The 22,018-nt window shown below is 48.7% G+C and overlaps 2 protein-coding genes and 1 long non-coding RNA gene across 4 annotated transcripts; 1 reads left to right on the forward strand and 2 right to left on the reverse strand.

The window, feature by feature from the left end:
• The first annotated feature begins 88 nt into the window (after positions 1–88).
• Positions 89–3,634, forward strand: TPI1 (triosephosphate isomerase 1). The gene is made up of 7 exons (XM_040642114.1): positions 89–317; positions 1,506–1,629; positions 1,742–1,826; positions 1,901–2,033; positions 2,338–2,423; positions 2,866–2,953; positions 3,044–3,634. The coding sequence occupies exons 1-7, from the start codon at positions 92–94 to the stop codon at positions 3,160–3,162; spliced, it is 861 nt and encodes a 286-aa protein (XP_040498048.1). The 5' UTR covers positions 89–91; the 3' UTR covers positions 3,163–3,634.
• A 98-nt stretch (positions 3,635–3,732) lies between these two features.
• On the reverse strand, positions 3,733–6,250 carry SPSB2 (splA/ryanodine receptor domain and SOCS box containing 2). Of its 2 annotated transcripts, none has more exons than XM_040642113.1 (3): positions 6,090–6,250; positions 5,087–5,830; positions 3,733–4,139 (listed from the first exon to the last, which is right to left on the reverse strand). In XM_040642113.1, the coding sequence occupies exons 2-3, from the start codon at positions 5,748–5,750 to the stop codon at positions 4,012–4,014; spliced, it is 792 nt and encodes a 263-aa protein (XP_040498047.1). In that variant the 5' UTR covers positions 5,751–5,830; positions 6,090–6,250; the 3' UTR covers positions 3,733–4,011. The 2 variants fall into 2 exon arrangements, with proteins under 2 accessions (XP_040498047.1, XP_008681753.1); XM_008683531.2 differs by having other exon boundaries at positions 5,977–6,111.
• Positions 6,251–14,671: 8,421 nt separating this feature from the next.
• On the reverse strand, positions 14,672–22,006 carry LOC121105390. The gene is made up of 3 exons (XR_005837828.1): positions 21,839–22,006; positions 16,303–16,481; positions 14,672–14,730 (listed from the first exon to the last, which is right to left on the reverse strand). It is a non-coding gene; the product is annotated as an uncharacterized LOC121105390 (long non-coding RNA).
• Positions 22,007–22,018: the final 12 nt, after the last annotated feature.

Here is a 22,018-nt window from a genome sequence, read left to right on the forward strand (position 1 = left end):
CCTGGAACGTTGCTACAATAAGGGGGTGGTCACGTCAGAGCATTGCAACGGCGGCGGGCGGGCGGGGCTTCCCGGCGGGGGCGGGCTGACCATGGCGGGGGGCGGGGAGGAGGCGGAGTTCTGCCTCACGGCGCTCTACATAAGCGGGCAGTGGCAGCGGCTGCGCGGTGCTCCTGACCTTCAGTGTGTTACTGCTAGCGCCATGGCGCCCTCCAGGAAGTTCTTCGTCGGGGGCAACTGGAAGATGAACGGGCGGAAGAAGAACCTGGGGGAGCTCATCACCACTCTGAACGCGGCCAAGGTGCCGGCCGACACCGGTAAGCCCTCGCCGGGCCGGGGCCGCGGCGGGCGCCGGGGTGGGGGAAGGTCGGGCGTGGCAGTGCCCTCTCCCGAGCCCTCCTAGCCGGGTGTCCGCGTGGACCTGGATGCCGGGCTGGGCACGAGGGCTGTTGGGGGTCGGGACTTTGACCCCGCAGCGCCGTGGCCCCAAAGCCGCAATACCAGGGGTGTGTCGAGGGGGGAAAGGCGGGGCCACATGTTATGGTGCCCTCCGACCGTGGGGCGGGAGAAGATTTGGGTCACAGCCCGGGAAGACTTGGGGCGCATCCGACAGGAGCCGGGGTTAGGAGCGGAGCGCCTGCGGACGATCCCGGGAGGCTGGCGACAGCCGCGGATTGTGGGGGCTGGGCGTGCGTGAGGGGATCCAGCTACCTGCCCCTTCGGCCGTCTGCTCCGTGCGCCGCCGCACGTAGCCCGCGACTCCTCCCCGCGCCTCGCTGGGCGGGCCGAGTCCCCCAGCCGGGCGGCGGTGGCCTCCTGAGCTCCCCGCTCTATCCTTCACTCTCGCCGGCCCGGATGGCGCCTGCCTTCCCACGAAGGGGCTGAGCAGGTGCCAAACAAGATGCGCTCTTGGGGAACGAGGAGCGGTCCTACAACCTTCTGCAGGCTGCAAACGGGAAAGCTCAAGGCCTCAGCTAAGCTCCCTACCACCCACGGGAAAAGAGTGCTGTCCTCGGCCCTTACCCTCCCACTCACCTCAATCACAGAAACACTGGCCCGATCAAAAGAGGCCCTGGTTTATTCCCCTAAGACGGAAATGCAAACCCCAGGAGTTGGCCTTTTTCTGCTTTTGCTAAAAATCCTCGCCTGGGGGTGGTAGGGATGGGCTATTTTAGAAGGGAGGCGTGGTTGGCTCCAAGAGAATGCTGAGTCTAGGAGGTGCCCAGGACCAGAATAGCCTGGGGAAATCAGAACCACAGCTGTTAAAGAGCAGAGGGCAAGGCGAGGGCCATGGCCTCCCAGGGACACCTGGAAGACTCAAGGAGTTGGGTACAGGCCCAGCCTGGGCTGGGAAGTGGACAGAGATGATCTTGCTGGAATGAAAAGGGGTGGAAGGCAGAACTGAGAAATCAGGTGAAGGCGAGGGGACTCCAGAACACTGGATGGAGTCTGGAGAATGGCTTCCTTGTGCCTCATTCCCTTGTGCCATCCTCTCTCCTCTCCAGAAGTGGTTTGTGCACCCCCCACCGCCTACATCGACTTCGCCCGGCAGAAGCTAGATGCCAAGATTGCTGTGGCTGCGCAGAACTGCTACAAAGTGACGAACGGGGCCTTTACTGGGGAGATCAGGTGAGGTGCGGCAGGAGAGGGGCATGTGGGGACCCTGCCCTCGCTTCCCTCATTGAGGGGAAAGCCACAGGGTGGGCTCTGTGCCGAAGCATGGCTTTTTCTCTTCCTTTAGCCCTGGCATGATCAAAGACTGTGGAGCCACGTGGGTAGTCCTGGGGCACTCGGAAAGAAGGCATGTCTTTGGGGAGTCAGATGAGGTTAGTAACCCGGAGAGGAGGTAAGAGATGCCTTATTCCAAGAGGGGTGTCTCACTAAATCTGTTACTCAACAGCTGATTGGACAGAAGGTGGCCCATGCCCTGGCAGAGGGACTTGGAGTAATCGCCTGCATTGGAGAGAAGCTAGATGAGAGGGAAGCTGGCATCACTGAGAAGGTTGTTTTCGAGCAAACCAAGGTCATCGCAGGTAACTCTGAAAAACGGGACCTTTGAGCCTGACCAGGGCTACGGAGGCACAGAGGGTAGGGTCGGATGCCCTGCAGCCTGACTCGATCCCCATCCCATGCTGATACAGGAAAGGAAGGGGGAGGGGGAGGACCCTTGCATCCTCCGTATCACTTCTATTCCTGCCCCGATGGTGTAGGTGCCACTTGGAGTTCCTCCAACAGCCACCAGGGGGCATTAGGCCACCATTGTGCTTCATTCCCTGGGCAACGGGCTGGCTAGCTCCTTCCTGTTCACCCTTCCCATCTGTGATCTCTGTCCCACAGATAACGTGAAGGACTGGAGCAAGGTTGTTCTGGCCTATGAGCCTGTATGGGCCATTGGGACTGGCAAGACTGCGACACCCCAACAGGTAACCGAGCCCAGGAGCTCTGCCCCTCCCCTACCTGCCTGGGTAGGTCTGGACTGCAACAGAGATCATCTGAGCCAACCCCTCATTTTAAAGACAGGAGCCCCCAGGGCGCCTGCCTGGCTCAGTAGGTAAAGCATGAGACTTTTGATCTTGGGGTTGGGAGTTTGAGCCCTATGTTGGGTGTAGAGGTTACTTTAAAATAAAAAATGAAATGAAAATAATAATAATAAAGACAGGAGCCCCCAAGCCCAGAGAAGGAGACTGACTTATCCAAGGACATCCATTTCAGGGTCTGGGTGGGACTGAAGCTGTGGTGTTCTGACTCAGATCTCAGGGTTCTTCCCCCCAAAACCACACTGCCTCTCTTCACTGGGGCCCAGGGTCTTTTAGCCTTTGAGTGAAAGACAGGAAAAGGCTTACTTCATCTGGCTTCTTGTTCTAGGCCCAGGAAGTACACGAAAAGCTCCGGGGATGGCTTAAGTCCAACGTCTCTGACGCGGTGGCTCAGAGCACCCGTATCATTTATGGAGGTAAGTGGGTTTGGCTCCTGCCTGAGATGTGGGTGGACTCGGCCCTCCTGTCCCATCCCTGACCACTCCCTCTCTCTTTGCCCTTGCCAGGTTCTGTGACTGGAGCAACCTGCAAGGAGCTGGCAAGCCAGCCTGATGTGGATGGCTTCCTCGTGGGCGGGGCTTCCCTCAAGCCTGAGTTCGTGGATATCATCAATGCCAAACAATAAGCCGGCCCATCTCCCCTGTTCTTCCTGCTAAGCCAGGGACTAGGTAGCTCAGAAGCTCCGTAACTGTGCTCCTCCCCCCAGCCCCCACCCTGCACATGCTTCTGATGGTGTCACCTGCCCCCTTCATGGCCAGACTATACCTCTTCCTTACCGTTTAATGGCTGGGACCACGCCAATCCCTTCTCCACGTAACCGAAATGGTTGGAAAGAAACATGTCACCAAGGTGGCTTCTCCTTGGCTGAGAGGCGGAAGGGGTGGAATTTGCTCGTGGGCCCCCTCAGTCCCCACTGAGGGCAGGAGAGGGAAGCCACCCTCCTCTCCCATCTCACTCCCTGAGGCCAGGGGCTGAGAGAAAGCCCTGTCCTCCCGTCAGAGGCCAGAGGTGCTGCTCTCTCCCATGGTGCCAACGCCTGTGTGTGTTGTGTATGTGAGCAGTCCCACGTGTGGGGGGAAATAAACACCTGGCACTGAGCCTTGTGGTGTGTCCTTCTTCACTGCTTGCCCATATCCTCTCTCTTTCATTTTTGTGGCAGCCCAAGACACTTATACAGAAAAGTACCACAAACAGGTTTCTACAATAGTACATCTCTTCCTGTTTTTACTTGAAAAAACGTCTTGCGTACCAGGCTGCCATAGCCTCGAATAATAGCTCCCTCCCATCCACCCCTCTGAGCAGCTCTGGGGCTGTTGGATCCCCAGAGCTTGGGTTGGGGTAGGGGCCCAGCCTCACCTCCCCCCAGCCTCACTGGCTTTAAGCAGCTGGTCTAGGCCCGCAGTGCCTCCTCCCCACCTCCCGGGGGAGGGGCGGCCCTGAGGCCCCAGGCGCACGATCTGTGGTGTCACAGGAGTCACTGGTAGAGCAGGTAGCGCTTCATGGCAGGGGGCAAGGGGAGAGCAGATACCTGGCCAAGCCGGGTATCCCCCAGGGCGTGGCGCACACGCAGGCGGCTCAGGTGCAGAAGGGAGTGTGGCTCCGCTGGGAGAGAGAAGGAGGGGAAGGTTAGGGGCGCAGCACTAGCCAGACCTCCACAAACTATACGGTCCTGCCCAAGTTCCCTTCCGCTTTCCTGCTCTGGTCTTGGTTGAGAGGCAGATCTAAAGCATCCCGAGTTCTGCACCTGCTCTTGGGGTGGGAGGCATCACAGATTTCACACATCCCCGGTCCCCTGGGGGTGAAGCGCTAGCTAAGGCCTGCCCCCTAAGCAACAGGCCAAGGAAGCCTGGACCGAGGTGGAGCTAGTCCAGGCTTTGATTCCATTGGGCCTTGGAGCTGGGGCTGATGAGGTGAAAGGAAGGATGGCCCTCCTCCACTCTAGAATAGCTCATCACGGGGGAGGGGAGGAGAAGTACCCATCCCTCCGCTGAAGACTACAACTGCAGAGTGCAGCGAAGTTCCATCAGCCCCGAGCCCTAGCCCCAACCTTTCTAGAGGAGGCCCCACCCAAAGGCCCTGCCTCCTTCCCTGCTCTCGCTCCAGGTGCCCAGGGCCTCAAAGGCCCCTTACTAGGGTCCAAGGAAGGAAGTAGTACAGACAGGTCAGAGCCCACGGGATCTGGTCCACACCCTGGGTGCTTGGCACAGCCCGTCCTCTTCCTACACCAAGCCCAGTACTCATTTAACCCTATGCACCTCTTCCTCCGGGAGCTGATATCTGCTGTAAAGCCCTAATCCCTGGAGTGCCTCCCTCTGTTCTGAGGGCTCACCACTAAGTAGCAAGTGGCTTTCCGGAGCCTCACTTTCATCTCTACTGCTGCTGGGAAGATAAAGTAAAAGCTGTGAAGCCCTTTAGCCTTTCCCCGCACAGAACAGAAGCAGGAGGCAGGTCAGATGAAGCCCCAGTCCCTCTGCTCTTATAAGGTGTCGAGCGAGGTTCCACAGCCACCAGTAACAGAACACTCTCCCCACACCTGCCCCAGGGCTCACCTCTCCTTCCGCCCAGGTAGCTGATGCGGACCTGGCACTGGCCCCAGACAGCGCTTACTGCCGGATACAGGGTCCTGCCCTTCAGTCCGCGGAAGGCTGGCCCCAGGTAGGTTCCCCCAATTGCGTAGCCCAGAGTTCCCTCCTCCATGTCCAGAACCACCAGCAGCCTCTCCGGCACCTCCAGCTGCTCACCGTGAGGTCTGGCTGGGTACTGGGGGGCCCCGGGCCCCTTGCTCTGATGGTACAACTTCCCCCGCCCAATGTCCCAGCCCCAAGACTCGCTGTTGCTGCCCAGCAGCGCCGCATAGTGGTCAGCCTGCAGCGGGGCGAGGGCCGTGGCCACGCCCACCACGGCGTGGGTACCCCTCTGTTCCCGGGGCCAGCTGATCTCCCAGGCGTGCAGGCCCCTCGAGTAGCCCTTCTTACCCCGGGCCCCATCAGTGCTCTGGGCCACGGGCCGCCGTTCAAAGCATAACCCCCCTTCCTTGACCTCGATGTTCTCTGAGCAGTCCTTGGGGTTCCAGCCGTGGCGCTGTTGGGCTCCCAGATCAGGACGGGGAGCGGACAGCAGCTCCTCCAAGCCCTCGGGACAAGAGAGGTCAGGGTACAAGGTCTGTGGGGTGGGGGTGCTGCTGCTGCCCCCTGCCAGGGCCGTCTGGCCCATGGAGGTGAGGAGCTGAAGGAATCCCCGAGTCTTGCTGGGGCGGCTCTCTTCTGAAAGTTGATCTCCCGCTCAGGACTGACCTAGAGAGAAGTTGGGAGAAAAGAGGGTTTCAAGTGCGGGATCCTGGCGGGGGCTCCTCAACCAGGCGCCCCATCCTTTCACGCATGTTTGCCCACCACTCCCCTCCCCTCCCTCTTGGCTCCCCCAAAGCTCTTAGGCCCATCACCTTGCCCTCGCCCATCTGTCCTGGTCTCCCGAGACTCTCGCGAGTTCGCCCCCTTTGGACCTCTCCATGGCCGGCCCCTTTCCCCAACCCGCGCCCCGTCACCGCCCCCGAACCTCGCTTGGCTTCCCAGGCCCGGAGGTCACCGGCCCTCAGGAGGAACTCAGCGGTAGGTAGCAGAGCCGCGCTGGGCGCAGACTGCCGGCAGCTTCCGCCTCCAGCACCTCCCCCGGCCTCGCCCCGCCCCCAGTCCCCGCCCCCAGGGGGCCCGCCGGGGCGGTTAACCCTCTCGTCGCCGCCCTAGGTCGCGCCCCTCGCCGTGGCCACGCCCCCACGGGGGCTCCTCGCGGGCGGTTAACATCCCCGTCGGATCTCTGCCTTGGAGGCACGCCCCGCCCCGAGGACCCGCCCTCCTAGAGCCCATTTCCGGACGGTTAACCTGTGGTCTCCACCCCGAGGTCCCACCCCCGCGTGGAAGCCCTGCCGGCTGGTTAACCCTTCTTGGCGGCCACGGAACCTGCACCAGGCTGCCGAGGCTCAGAATGAACTCTTTGATAGTGTCACCGCTTTGGGATCCCAGGAAGTGGTTTCTCCATCGTCAAGACCTTTGAGCTGCTTGGGCAACCAACTCCTGAGCTCCTAGAGTAGAAGGGCATGGGGTCAAGGAGGGGCTTTCGCTGTGCTGAAATCTATTTCTATGTCCCTCTGATTCTGGGTCGCTGTTTCTGGACTGGTCTCTTTCTGCCCCACTTGTGAGTGGGTCTGTTCTATGCCTCAGGTTCTGACTCTGTTTTCGGAGATAGGTGTCCTAAGGCTCCATGCTATTCTAGTCTTCATCTTGGATGTCAGTCCATTCCTGAGCTGTTGGTCTCATATGGTGGCATTCAGAGGTTAAGACTTTGGTTGTGAGTGAAGCTATGTCACTAATTAGCTCTATGACCTTGGGGGTGGGTTCGCCAAACTTCTCTAAACCTGTTTCCTCTCTCTTTTTTAAGAGTTATTTATTTAGGGTGAGGGAGAGAATCTCAAGTGGACTCCCTGCTGAGCGCACGCACACACCTGCACTGGGGGCTCCATTCTAGGACTCTGAGATGATGACCTGAACCAAAAGCAAGAGTCAGACACTCAACCCACTGAGCAATCTAGGCGCCCGAAACCCGTTTTCTCTTATGTAAATGGGAATGATGATAGTACTTACCTCATAGGATTGTTGTGGAGTTGAAATAATCTAGGTAAAGCACTTAGTGCAGAGTCTGGTACCTAATATACAATCACTAAGCATAACTATTATTGTTAACATTTACTAAATGTCCACTCTATAGAAAGGCAATGTAATATAGTGACGAAGGATGCCAAATATGGAGCCAGGCTAACTGGGTGTGAATACCTGAAGGCCAGCATGCATGCGACCTCGAGCAAATTACTTAACTTCCCCAATGCCTGTTTCTTCCTCTGTAAAATGGAGATACTGTTGTTATCTACTGCACAGGCTATGGTGAGGGTTCAGTGAGGTTATATACATGTGAACTCAAAGCAGTTTTGGGTTCAAATTTAATCATTTGTTCTAACCACCAAAGATACAACAGTGAATCCCCAAGGAGGTTAGGAGGACATTTATAAAACAGTTTACAGGTAGTAGATGAAATTATGGAGAGATAAAGAAAGTCTTATGGGAGCCAAAAGGATGGGACTCCTAACCAGGGATCAAGCAGCTAGGCAGGTGTCCTGGGGGAGGTAACACTGGGCTAAATCTTAAGGAATGACTAGGAATTGGCCTTCGAGGTAGTTCTGCAGGATGGGGGTTGGGTTAGGGTGCTACATGAAGAAGACATTCCAGATGGAGGGGTCAGCATGAAAAACGCCAGAAGCAGGAGATGGGTTTGGGAAAGTTTGAAGACTTCAGGGTTCCTGCAGCTAGAAAGGAAGCATGAGAGGCAAGCCTGGAGAAATCAGTGCCAGATGACAGTGGCCTTGTCGGCCAAGTCAAGGAATGCAAATGTTTTCCTGCAGACAGGCCAGTAATGGGAAGACATATACGAAGGAAACATGGTTAGATACTCATTTTTCAAAACCACACTGGGGGGACACCTGGGTGGCTCAGCTGAGTAAGCATCTGCCTTCAGCTCAGGTCATGATCCCAGGGTCCCGGAATCGAGTCCCATGTCAGGTTTCTTGCTCAGCGGGAATCCTGCTTCTCCCTCTGCCTGCCACTCCCCCCGCTGGTGCGCTCTCTCTCTCTGACAAATAAACAACAAAATTTTTTAAAAGTCACCATTATAAAAAAAAAAAAAAAAGAAAGGAAAGAAGCAAGGAAGGAAGCAAGGAAGGAAGGAAAAGAAAACCACACTGGGGTACCTGGCTGGCTCAGTCGGTAGAGCATGCAACACTCAATCTGGGGGTCATGAGTTCGAGCTCCATGTTGGGTGCAGAGATTACTTAAAAACAAACAAACAAACAAACAAACAAACAACGAAAAACCATCCTGGCACAGCAACATAAAGGAGGTTTCAAGGGAAATAAGACTAGAAGTAAAGAGACTGGTTACAGCAGCCCAGGTGACAAGTGTCAAGAGCCTCAAATAAGGCAGTAGAAAGAAGAAAAGAATTCAAGAAACACTTGAGAAACTGCAAGATACGGTGGCTGATTAGTTGCTGAGGCAAGAGAAAAGGAGGGTTAGCCTGGAAGATTGTTGGAAGGTGGTAATGACGATGGAGATGACAGAAAGACAAGCCATTGGAACAGGGCAGGGGATCGGGGGAGGGATGATGAGTTCACTTTAGGACATGTTTTTGAGGTGCCTGAGCAACAACCAGATGGAACCATCCAGAACACACATGAAAATTGCAGCTCTGGAGGGGTAGTAAGAGGCCTGGGCTGGAGATATAAATTTGGGAGGTGTGACACTCTTTAGTCAGAAGCTGAACTATGAGACTCAGAGAGGGGCCCCAGAGAGAGTGTGTAGAGAGAGAAGAGGGTTAAGGAGGACACAGTGAGCAGAAAATTCAAGTTTGACTACTTAATGAGATTTTTTTGGTTATTGGCAACTTTGGTGGGAGAGCACGTGTGGGTTGAGAGTCTAGGCTGAAGGGGCTGAATTGTCAGTTTCTGTATTTCAGACGTTACGTGACAAGCATTGCATTTTGGGAGGATAGAGATTTGGGAGAGAGAAGGTGACAACTATGTCTCGTAGTCAAAATTACCCTTGAAAATCCCTTACTGACCCTATCTATTAGACACAGCATATGTTAATTTTTTGTGTCAATTATAATATGCGGCAGTATCATACAACATGTGAATAAAATTTCATAATTTTAATTGAAGACAAAGAAGAAAACACACCAAAAAGAAAAATGTGAACCTTAAAACCTGTCATCCACCCAACCTGGATATTCTTGCCAGTGTGACAAAAAAATGACAGCATGACTGTGGATAGTGCCCTATGATGAATTTTAGTGCAGGAGCTGTATGGTAACCGAGTGGATGCAGGCTTAGGGGACAAACAGCAAGCCTCAGCCACGGCCAACTCTAGTTCAAGGTTGAGAAGTGCACCTGCCCAGCCTCTTGGTGGTTTAAAACGTGGTATTCACCAATTGTTACCACTGAATCTTGAGCTGCTCAAACGTTTGTTGATACTTGCTCAACTGTTACATAATGCTACAGTAGTTTTATCTTATTACTTTTTATTTGAGATGTAGCCACTATAAAGTAAATTCATCTTAAACTGTTCAATGAATTTTTACACACGCTGTGTGATCTCACCAAAAAGATTCAGAATGTTTTTAGCATCCCAGAGGCTCCTCCTTGCCCTTTCCCTGACACTACATCCTTAAAGGGAACTCCTATTTGACCTCTGTCAGTAAAGATTAGCTTTGCCTGTTCAATCTCATAGAATACCATAGAGCGTATATTCTTTTGTGACTGACTTATTTTTCTCAGCATTAGGACCGTGAGTCATCTATCTTGTTGCATGAAATGGTAGCTCATTATTTTCATCGTTTTACGTTATTCCGTTTGATGGACGTACCACAATTTATTCTACTGTTGATGGCCGTTTGAGTCGTTTTCCATTGCTAGCTGTTATAGAGAATGTTACTATGTACATACAGTGTTATACAAGTCTTTAAGCGGACCTAGGCTCGCAGTTTTGTTGGGTGCATACTTACATGCAGAACTGCTGAGTTCTAAGAATACAGTGTTAACTACATTTAATTTTCTGGTTTCTCTCCACAGAGAGATTTTATTCAGAAATTAAGTCACTCAGGGGTGCCTGGGTGGCTCAGTCGGTTAAGCATCCAACTCTTTATTTCAGCTCAGGTCTTGATCTCAGGGTTGTGAGTTCAAGCCCCAGCTCCATGCTGGGTGTGGAGCCTACTTTAAAAAAACAAACAAAAAAAAAGGAATTAAATCAGGTATTTCAGCATTTTTGCAGAAATTTTAACATATTTATGAGGATGTGATCTGGTCTTCCCTTCCTGTTTCTCATATCTTTGTCTTCTGGGATGATTTTATCAGTTCCTCATCCTTTTTTTTTTTTTTTTAAGATTTTATTTATTTATTTGACAGAGATAGAGACAGCCAGCGAGAGAGGGAACACAAGCAGGGGGAGTGGGAGAGGAAGAAGCAGGCTCATAGAGGAGGAGCCTGATGTGGGGCTCGATCCCAGAACGCTGGGATCACGCCCTGAGCCGAAGGCAGACGCTTAACCGCTGTGCCACCCAGGCGCCCCCAGTTCCTCATCCTTTTTATTCGTGTTTCTCTGTGGTTCTCAAGAAGTTCTTCAATTTCTTCCACAAAGCCAACAAGATCCACTTGCTAGGCCACTTGAACAATCTGTTTCACTTCTTTGCTGACGGAAAACCCTTAAAATCCTAAACACATTCTTCTCAACACGCATGGACTGTTTTAAGCTTGATTGTTGCCATGACTGTTTACTATAAGTGATGTAACTGGCAACACTGAATAATGCCCAACTCTTCCAACTCAATGCCACATTTAGATTAGGGTCAGCACTCAGGGCTGTGGGAGTCAGGGAGGGCTCTCACTCAGCCTCATGTATGTGGCTTTGAAACAGCAAATTCAGCTTAGGTCGGCAAGGTGAAGGACAGGGGTGATGCTGGGGAGAGTAGCCTTCGATGTCTTTAGGAGCTCATTCCTACAGAGTGTGGTACCTCAGATGGTACTGTGGTCTGTGATCCACACTAAAGTCAAGGCCTTTCTCTATGAGGTCCTACCTGACTTCTAGAATGTAGAACTGTAAATCCCAGTTGTGGAAAGTGCTGTAGTCACCCGGCACTTTACATTTAATTGCTGCAGTAAAAGCAGATTTTTTAATTTTGTTTTTTAGGGCACTGGCATTTGTATCCCTATAGAACATGTCTGGCTTTATAAAAGACAGGGCTACACTACCACCATGAAAGAGGGAGAGAGAAGTGAGCACAAGGTCATTAATTGTTTGCAATCCAGGGCCTTATGTTTCTAGTTTGGAAACATCAAAGCAGTTGGGCATTTTTCCCCCAGAAGATACCAGCCTCATCATATTCTAGATGATAGCCATTTGGCCAATAATTGTTTTTAGTAGCTCTGGGTGGGTTCTGGGAGAACTCCCTGTTCTCCACAGATACAGCCCCACCAATGGTTTGCACATTTTAAAAGCTGAAGTGTTTGTTACGCCATCCTTGGCTGGTTTTGAAATCCTTCCATCCGAAACTGTCTTCTCTGGCAGAAGGCTTGAACTCTGACTTGAGACCAAGAGTTTTTCTTTTGCCTTTTTTTTTTTTTTTTTTTGCCAAGTACTGCCATTGTTAGGCTCACATACCTGGTTCCTCTCTTTCAGGAAGAAGTTTAGAGCTCTTTCAGTCTTCATTGAAGGCTTATCACAGGTACTTTGCTGTCACTGTAGCAGTTATGGGAGAAACTGACGCCCCGGCTTCCCCAGTTTTTTGAAAAGTGACTGCCCATGTGGATTTCTTGAGGTCCTATTTATTTGCCCACGTTGGAGGGGGACATACATACCACCCCTTGGTAAAATGGGTGGATTACCTTCACATGGGTCGTGTTACAAAAGAGGCATCTGAAAACTCTAGAACCTAGTTTTTTAAAAACACAATACTAGAATCTCGATCAGCTTCGTAAAAAGAAGGCACTGAGAGGCCCAGAACTGGAGCCGAAAAGAACATAGTCTAGTCTCCCATCTGACACGCACGGAACGGTGGCTAGCATCCTTCTGCCTCATTTAACAAGTTCACGTTAAGTGCGTCTACGATGAAACTCCCCCTGTATCTCATTAAGGCCTCCCGACCAAGATATCCCAATTTTTACAGATTCGTAAACCGCGGCTTGGGAAGGTTAAACGGCCCGCCCAAGACTACAGAGCTGGTAAACGGCAGCATCAGTACTTAAAAACGGGAACCCACTCGCAAAACACAAGGGCGGCGACGAAATGGCGACCGCAGACAATCTGTCAGCCTGGGCGACACGCCCCGCCCCTCGCTGCCGCCCCGGGCGCTCGTTTCGTAACCGCGGCAGAGCCCGCGGCGGGCGGGGACGCCGACTGCCGGCCCCGCTAACGTCACGTGGACGGTCACGTGAGCGCGCGGGCGGGGGGCCCGGGCCGCCGGAGCGAGGGCTCGCGCGCCCCCCAGCGGCCGCACCCGTGGCCGGGGGCTGCTCGGAGCCGGTCCCACCCGCCGGCCACCTTGGAAGCAGGAGCCCTCAAGCTAGGGCCCACCCCTGCCCTGCAGCTCCTGCCCCCGCCTATCGCCTTCCGGCGCGTCTGGAACATTCTGCGCCGGAACAAAGGCCCCAGGGTGGACGCGAAGGCCCGAAGCTGAAAGTCGGTGTTTGGAGGCGAGGGCCTCTTAACCGGGCTGCGGAGGGGCGGTTCTGGTCCAGGGTTCCAGAGGGGAATGGAAGGGACGAGTGCTTCTGCCAGTTTCTGAATCGAGGCTTACAGCTCTAGTTTCATTACATATAAAGGGTCCCCTTCGTCCGTCCCTCAAAAAGTTATCCTGGCTTCCCTGTCTTCCTTCCACTACCAGGGTAGTGGTCTAGGGACCCTCTACCGGAATCTTTTTGTTCACCTTGGAGGAGGGAGGCCGGAAGTAGGAGACACCCAGGTTATGTTAGAAACCCGTGTAAAGGCGCACACACAACTATTATAACCCCAACCCCTTCAGCTCCGCAACCCTTAGATTAGTCATCAAATGTCTTGCTTGCCAAATCTAATACGCTTTTGTTTATCCTTGCTAATTATAAATCCAATGACTCGAGGTTTTCCGGTTTTTCTGCCCACCTTTATATCCTTCAGGGCTTACACTTCTGGTGAATTCTAATGGGGTATCACCCTGGCTTGTCCTTGGCTCCTTCCTTCTCAGTGATTCACAAAGTGAAGTGAGGAGGGAGGTATGTTTTATCTATATGGGCGAATCCAAACCGAGGGGAGAGTGTCCCTGATTACTTTTTAAAAGCACATTTAATGTTCATTCAGCCAGTGTTTGTTAAGCACCTTTGTTAGCAGGATGGCATGCGCTGTGCCAGGCGACAGCATGCAGTGTAAGATTCAAGGTCTGTTGGAGCTAGAAGAAGCCAAGATAGAAGTCCTTGACATCTAGAAGGCAGCAAACCTAAGGACCCATAAATTCTTACATAAAGACAAATTGTGTTTACTGGTATCAGAGAAAGGCAGGGAACTGTAAGAGGGAATCCTAATTTAGATTCCAGGCGAAGAAAGGCGGTTCTGAGGAAGTCATGTTTAACTGAGGCTGAGATGATGAGCAGGACTTCCACACAGAAGAGTGAGATCCCCTGGGGGCGCCTGGGGGGCGCCGACTTTGGGTGTCTGCCTTCGGCTCAGGGCGTGATCCCAGCGTTCTGGGATCAAGCCCCACATCAGGCTCCTCCTCTATGAGCCTGCTTCTTCCTCTCCCACTCCCCCTGCTCGTGTTCCCTCTCTCACTGGCTGTGTCTCTCTCTCTGCCAAATAAATAAAATCTTAAAAAACAAACAAACAAACAAACAAAAACAGTGAGATCCCCTGAAGAAGGAAGGGGCTTCATGGTGGGAAGACTTGAAAAGAGGGCTATTTGGTCCAAGTGTGGCTCGGGTCCAATAGTGAAGGTCAGAGAGGTGTCATAGGAGATGAAGAGAAGTAGATGGATATCACTTCTCACTGGGAGGCCAGTGGGGGAACGTGTCATTGAGGGAGGAAAAAAAAATGACAAGGATGACCCCCAAGTTTCTGGTTTGAACATCTGAATGGTGATATAGGGAGCACTGAAGAAAAGCAGAGTTAGGGGAAAAGATATAGGACTTGTTTTTGGATATGTTAAGTTTGAGATGTGTGAGTCACATAAATGGAGTAGTAGGAGGTTATCTAGATAAGCCTGGCACTGAGAGAAGAATTCTTCGTTGAAAATAGAAATTGGGAATTCAGTGGACTACGTACGCAATGGTATGCTGAAGTACAGCTTGTGCGAGCTGATAATTTCTCACGAATTCTGTAAGCCAGTTGTTAAAGGCAGCCGTTATTTTTTTTTAAATTGCATAGACATAGTTTAAATACATTTTATTTTATTTTTTTTTTAAGATTTTATTTTTTAGGGGCGCCTGGGTGGTGCAGTCGTTAAGCGTCTGCCTTCGGCTCAGGGCGTGATCCCGGTGTTCTGGGATCGAGCCCCACATCAGGTTCCTCCGCTAGGAGCCTGCTTCTTCCTCTCCGACTCCCCCTGCTGTGTTCCCTCTCTCGCTGGCTGTCTCTCTCTGCCAAATAAATAAATACAATCTTAAAAAAAAAAAGATTTTATTTTTTAAGTGATCTCCACACCCAACATAGGGCTCGAATCCACAGCCCCAAGGTCAAGAGTTCCCCCACTCTACCGACTGAGCCCGCCAGGCACCCCTAAATAAATTATAATTTTTTAAAAATAAAAAATACAAGTCATCACTTTCTAATTATTTTTACTACATTTTTATATTAGCTTGCTGAGGACTGGGATAACAAAACACTGGGTAATTTAACAACAGAAATTAATTTTCTCACAGATCCGGAGGCAGGAAGTCCAAGAGCAAGGTGGCAGTAGGTTTGGTTTCTTCTGAGGCCTTTCTTACAGATGACTGACTTCTCATTGTGTCCTCACACAGTCTTTTTCTCTGTGCACTGCACTCCTGTGTCCAAATTGCCTCTTCCCAAACTGACACCAGTCAGACTGGATTTGGACCCACCCTAATGGCCTCCTTTTTAACTTAATCATCACTTTAAAGGGCCTAGTTCCAAATACAGTCACATTCTGAGGTACTGGGAGTTAAAGCTTCAAAATGTGGATGGGGGGGCAAATTCAGCCCCTAACAATTTTACTATTATCTATGCTCTTGAAGTTACTTACCTCTGACATCAGCCACGGTGAAGTATTGACACCAGAGAAATCAGCAAATGCTAAAAATGAGGGCTTACTGTTCTCCCTGGAGTGCCTGTTGTTAAACATTTAGTAACACATCACAACTGCAGGGGTTACTTAGTGTCTAGCGTATAATTGGAATCTGAAAAATGGGAAACATATGGATACATATATGTATATGTGTGTGTATGTGTATATATATATATATATATATACACACACACTTATATAAACTTTTTTTGTAGTTTTCTATATTTTATATATATATATATATATATATACACACACACATACACACACACGCTAAAGTTTATTGAATTCCTCCACTTCTCTCAATTCAATAGACAAGCTGTCTATTGTATTATTAGAACTAATAAGTTAGCAGGATATGTGACATATAGAGAAAAATCAATAGTTATGACACTGTGGTACTAGAGCAGAAATAGTGATATATCATATCATATATCAATATATGTATCGTATCATATATAAATATTAATGGAAAATATATATAGTTCAGAAACTATATATAGTATATATCTATAGAACATATATATCATATATAACATAGATATATATAGAGAAAGATGGGATTAATCAACAGATGATGCTGAGAAAATTGGCGCCCTTTTGGCAAAATGTTAGATCTCTATGTCACACTCTACACAAAAGTTATTACGGATGGATTAAAGACTTCAAAAAATGTAAATGCTGCCCTGCTGAGCAGGGAGCCTGTTTCTCCCTCTCCTCAACCCTGCTCTTGCTCTCTCTCACTATCTCTCTCTCTCTCAAATGATAAATAAAAATCTTAAAAAACTGTAAATACCAGAAGAATATACAAGAATATTTTCATAACCTTGGGGATGAGAAAGGGTTTCCTAAACCAGACACACAATTCAGAGCCTTATTGAAGAGGTGGACAGTAAAGATTACATACGAATATCAAATTTCTGTAAGGCGGGGAGCCTGGGTAGCGCATTCGTTAAGCGTCTGCCTTCGGCTCAGGCCGTGATCCCGGCGTTCCGGGATCGAGCCCCACATCGGGCTCCTCCGCTGGGAGCCTGCTTCTTCCTCTCCCACTCCCCTGCTGTGTTCCCTCTCTCGCTGGCCATCTCTCTGTCACATAAATAAATAAAATCTTTAAAAAAAAATTTCTGTAAGGCGACACTATAAACCAAGTATAAGGACAATTAGGAAAAGATTTTCAGCATGTAAAAACAGACAAAACATTAACGTATCTGTGTAAGGTTTTAAAATATGACCACGAATTCTTTGATACTTCTCCATCCAAAAGGTGAAACCTAATTCCCCTCCATTTGAGTGTGGGCCAGATTTAACAACTAGCTCCTAAAGAATAGAATAAAGTGGGGGCACCTGGGTGGCGCAGTCGTTAAGCGTCTGCCTTCGGCTCAGGGCATGATCCCGGCGTTCTGGGATCGAGCCCCACATCAGGCTCCTCCGCTATGAGCCTGCTTCTTCCTCTCCCACTCCCCCTGCTTGTGTTCCCTCTCTCGCTGGCTGTCTCTCTCTCTGTGTGTCAAATAAATAAATAAATCTTTTAAAAAAAAGAATAGAATAAAATGGAAGTGATGGCATGTGACTTTGGAGACTAAGTCATAAAACGCACAGTGGTTTCCATCTTGGTCTCTTTCTCTCTTGGTTCACTTGCTCTGAGAGAAGTCAGCTGACGTATTGTGAAGACACTCAGGTGGCCCTATAGAAAAGCCCATATGGCGAGGAACTATCTTGCCAACAGTCATATCAGTGAGCCTTCTTGGAGGCAAATCTTCCAGCCTCAGTCAAGCCTTCAGATAACTGTAGCCATGGCCAACAGCTGGATGCAACCCAAATAAGCCACTCTTGGAGTCCTGATCCACAGAAACTGAGATAATGAATGTCATTTTAAACTACCAAGTTTTGGGATAATTGGTTATAATCAGGTAAGAATTGCATTTGGTTACCACATAGGTCCCCCAAACCCAGTGGCTTATTTTCTCTTTTATAAAATTAAGTGTAGAGAGGCAGTTCAGGGTTGGTATAACGGCTTCATGATATTTTATGCTTCATTTGTCCTGGCATCTTAGCATGTGGCTTATATTCTTGGGGTCATCTCATGGTCCCATGCAGTTGCTAGAACTGCAGCCATCACTTCCTGTTTTAGACAGTAAGTAAGAGGAAGGGAAGGAGGAAAAAAGGGACTTTCTAGAAGTTTCACCCAATGACTTCACTGATATGTCATTGACCTATCAGCAATGGAGGTTGAGAGATTTTTTTAACCGGGCACAATGCTGCACCCAGGAATATAAAAGTTCTGTTTGTTAGCTCAACAATGAGAAGACTGAAAAACGCAGTTAAAAAATAAACAGTCTGAATACACGGTTCTCCAATAAGATCTACAAATGGCTAATAAATACATTAAAAAATGCTCAACATCTTTAGCCATCAGAGAAATGAAAATCAAACCACAACAAAATACCACATCACATCCGCTAGGATGGCTGTAATCGAGAACACAGATAATAACAACTGTTGGTCAGGATGTGGTGAAATTAGAACTCTCAGACACTGCTGGTGGAAATGTTAAATGGTGCAGCCACTTTGGAAAACAGTGTGGCAGCTCCTTAAAACGTTAAATATAAAGTTACCATGTGATATAGCAATTCCACTCCTTACAGTTTCACTTGTAAAGAAAAAGTTGCCAATTAACTAAATTGAAATGTCCGAGGTCAGGTTGTATTTGTAATAGATTTTTCACTTTTTTAAAAAGATTTTTTTATTTGTTAAGTAATCTCTACACCCAACATGGAGCTTGAATTCATAACCCCAAGATCAAGAGTCACGTGTTCTACCGCCTGAGCCTGCCAGGCGCCCCAGTAATAGATTTTTCAAATGAAAAGCGTTTCCTTCTGAGGATTTGCATATAATATTTAATTAGGCTCTTAGCAAAATGCTTAGTACATAGCAAGTGCTCAATATATATACTTGACTAAATGAATGAATATGTTGATACTGTAAATATTTTAGAATGAAATCTCCACGTGGCAAAAGATCATGTCCTCCTTTGGAATCCTTTCATTAGAGCACAGAATTCAATATTTTGACACTAAAAGTATTATTTTTGTATTGCTATTAATTGGGTATGTAAGCAAGAGAAATGAAAACATATGGCCACACGAAAATTTGTACACGAATGTTCATAGCAGCATTACTCATAATAACCCAAAAATGGAAACAATCCAAATATCCATCAACTAATGAATAAAAAAATAAAATGCGGCCTAAACCATACAATGGAACATTGCTCAGCAATCAAAAGGGACGAGGTACTGATAGATGCTACAATATGGATGAACCTGGAAATTATGACCCTAAGGTAAAAGAAGCTAGTCACAAAGGACCGCATGTTCTAGAATTTCATTTATATAAAGTGTGCAAAATAGGCAAGTCTATAGAGACAGAACGTAAATTAGTGGTTGCCAGGGGCAGAAATTAGTAAAATCTTTTTAAAAAATAAAATAAAATAAAATAAAATAAAATAAAATAAAATAAAATAAAATAACACTGTTCAAAAACAGTTCTCTTAGTAAGGAAGAAGGGTAGACTGATATCAATCCCCCTGCATGTGTTCTCCCTCTGTGAAATAAATGGGTAAAATCTTAAAAAATGATAAATAAATAAAAATAAAAATCCATATCTTTTTAAAATGTATTTTATTTTATTTATTTGATGGGTTGGAGGAGAGAGCACAAGCAGGGGGAGCAGGAGAGGGAGAAGCAGGCTCCCCACTGAGCAGGGAGCCCAACATGGGGCTTGATCCCAGGACCCTGGGATCATGACCTGAGCCAAAGGTAGATGCTTAATCGACTGAGCCACCCAAGGCACCCAAAAATCTATATCTTTATTCATAAATGAGAGTGATGCTGAGAGATTTCATGGACTTGTATGTTTCTCTATCTACACTTCTCTATTGCATTTTAAGTTTAATTAAATATTACTTTTATAATTCCAGGAGATTCTATCTAGAGCATTCTAGAGGGAAGGATGTCATCAGAGAGGACATGGAGCATCTAGCTGTCATTACACAGCAGAGATTCAGTCCCTGTCAATGAAACACAAATTAAAACCTCTAGGGGTTCCTCCCAGTTTTTAGGATAAAGTCCAGACTCCTTAGTGTGATCAGCTCTGTTTGCACCTCCTACCTCATCCCCCTAAGCCTACTGTTCCAGCCAGCAGAACTACCTACTTTCTTTTTTTTTTTTTTTAACATTTTATTTATTTATTTATTTATTTATTTATTTATTTATTTGAGAAAGAGACAGCAGGGGGAGGAGCAGAGGGAGAGGGACAAGGAGACTCCACACTGAGTGCAGAGCCTGACACGGGGTTCGATCCCACGACCTGAGATCAGGACCTGAGCTGAAATCAAGAGTCAGCTGCTTAACTGACTGAGCCGCCCAGGCTCCCCGAACTATCTATTTTCTTTGCACAGGTACTGATTGGGCTGTCTCTCCTCCAGACCTTACCAAAGGTGCTTCCTCCGTCTGGAATCTCTGCCCTGATTGTAGGATATCATCTAGATACATGTACTATAAAATTATCCCCTGGCACTCAGTAAAAGCTCTGCAAGTGTTGGGTATCATTATTATAACATCTGTCTTATTATATTGAATTACTCGTTTACTTAACCCTGTCAGTGGATTGTGAGGCTCCAGATAATAGGAACCGTTTTACTGTCCTTGAGCGCCCAGTACTTACAGCCTGGCACAGAGTAAGCACTTAATAAAAGTAGGCTCAATGGGGCACCTGGGTGGCTCAGCCTTAGGGCATTTCGGCTCAGGTCATGATCCCAGAGTCCTGGGATCGGGCTCCCTGCTTCTCCCTCTCACACTCCCCTTGCTTGTGTTCCCTCTCTCGCTGTCTCTCTCTGTCAAATAAATAAAAATAAAATAAAATAAAAAAAGTAGGCTCAATGATACTTTCCTAATCCTTCTGTCATGTCTTTTCTTCCCACCTAATATGTCTTCTTCTTTCTTCTGGGCCAAGGAAAATCAGAGCCTTTCCCTCTAGCTAATCAAACCACCTGGACTTTTCCTTTCCCACTCCCACAATACAGTCTGTCTGGTTCATTGGCTTCGAATTTCTAAACTTCCGGAGTGTTTTCACGTTGTTTCCTTTCTTATTCCTCAGGACAATCCCAGGACTGAGGAAACAGACAAGAGGTGGGGAGGGGCAGGGAGATCCTGACTGAGGGTCAATTAAATGCAAGCCAATTAACACACATTGTCTCTTTTAACCTTCTAAGAATCCTTATGGAAGTGGACGTTTTTATCCCCATTTCACAAATGTGAAAATTAAACCTCAGTAAAATTATATAAGCTGCTGAGGAACACATAGCTAATAAATGGTACAGTTTTGAACCTGGTGTCTCTGACTCTACAGCCCCTCCTAGTTCCATGACATCAAGTGAACAGATTTGTCTATTAACTGTATTATCCAAGCTGGACAGGACAGGAGGTAAAAGGTCCTGATCTCCAGCCACCACATCTTCCATCAGATCACTTTGCATGTTATATAAAGTCTGTAACCCACAATTTAACAATCATGATATCTTACCTTGTTGCCTAATTGTTTTATTTATATTAGATTCCATAAGATTGGTACTATCTTCCTTTCTCCTGGCAGGAATTGTGTCATAAATATTAGCCGCCCTGAGCCTTAGTTTCCTCTTCTTTCAAATATCTGTCTCACAGGACTGGCATAAACATTCAATCACTTGTGAAGGCATCTCACACAGTATCTGGCATAAACTCTCCGGAAGTATTTGTTGAATCTTCTCTTTTATCTCCTCCAACAAGTCACACAGACCTGAGTGCCTGGGTATGGCTCTGTCAGGCCTTGGTGTCTTCCTAACAACGTTGGATGAGGAGTATTTCAGTGGGCACTTGGTGGATTTTCTCCCTTACTCGCACCTAAAAGGTTTACATCAAACCAGTGCAGGATACGAGGAAAAGCGAAATGCTCCCAAACTGGGTTTAGCAATCTACTGTGTATTAGCATAGATTACACACACACTCGAACCCTGTCAGTTGGTGTAGCTAAGCCTATTTTACAGACGAGAAAGTAGTCTTAGGTAAGTTGCTAGTAAACTGCAGATCTGCCGACTCCAACCCAGGTCTTAAGATACATTGGCCAGGGCTCCTTCCACTCCACCAAGCCACCTTCCAAAAGTCAGCTAAGCGCAGGGCTGGGGTGGGGGTAGAAAGCAGACCGCAGACCTTGGTATTTCCTGCTCCTCTTCCCCCTTAAGCTTCAGAGCTTGTTTCTTTTGAAGTCACAATACTTTTGCTTTGAGGATGTGCGGTCCTTTTAACGTCTTGAGTGACTTCCGCGTAGCCCCGCCCATCTCCCCTCCCCACGGCTCTGTTCCAAGCCCCACCTAGTGCTTTTTGCCCTCGGCCAATTAACGCACTTACTTAATAGGACTGGGAGGTTGGCCTCCTTACCCGGCGACTAGTGGTCCACGTGCTCCGGGGCGGATATTCGCGTCGTTTTGTCGCGGTCCCCTCGCGGTCCTCCTCTCAGCGGTTGCGCCGCTGAAGCAGCCAACTGTCCCGCCCCCTCGTTGCCATAACAGCAGTACACAACGCCTCCTT

This window comes from Ursus maritimus, unplaced genomic scaffold (genome assembly GCF_017311325.1).
Source record: "Ursus maritimus isolate PB19 unplaced genomic scaffold, ASM1731132v1 scaffold_26, whole genome shotgun sequence".
Lineage (NCBI taxonomy): Eukaryota > Metazoa > Chordata > Mammalia > Carnivora > Ursidae > Ursus > Ursus maritimus.

Coding starts and splice junctions, on each gene's coding strand:
- TPI1 (XM_040642114.1), top strand. CDS start 92: ATGGCGGGGGGCGGGGAGGAGGCGGAGTTCTGCCTCACGGCGCTCTAC. Junction 318..1,505: donor CAAGGTGCCGGCCGACACCG/GTAAGCCCTCGC, acceptor TCTCCTCTCCAG/AAGTGGTTTGTGCACCCCCC. Junction 2,034..2,337: donor GCAAACCAAGGTCATCGCAG/GTAACTCTGAAA, acceptor TCTGTCCCACAG/ATAACGTGAAGGACTGGAGC.
- SPSB2 (XM_040642113.1), bottom strand. CDS start 5,750: ATGGGCCAGACGGCCCTGGCAGGGGGCAGCAGCAGCACCCCCACCCCA. Junction 4,140..5,086: donor CTACCTGGGCGGAAGGAGAG/GTGAGCCCTGGG, acceptor TCTCTCTCCCAG/CGGAGCCACACTCCCTTCTG.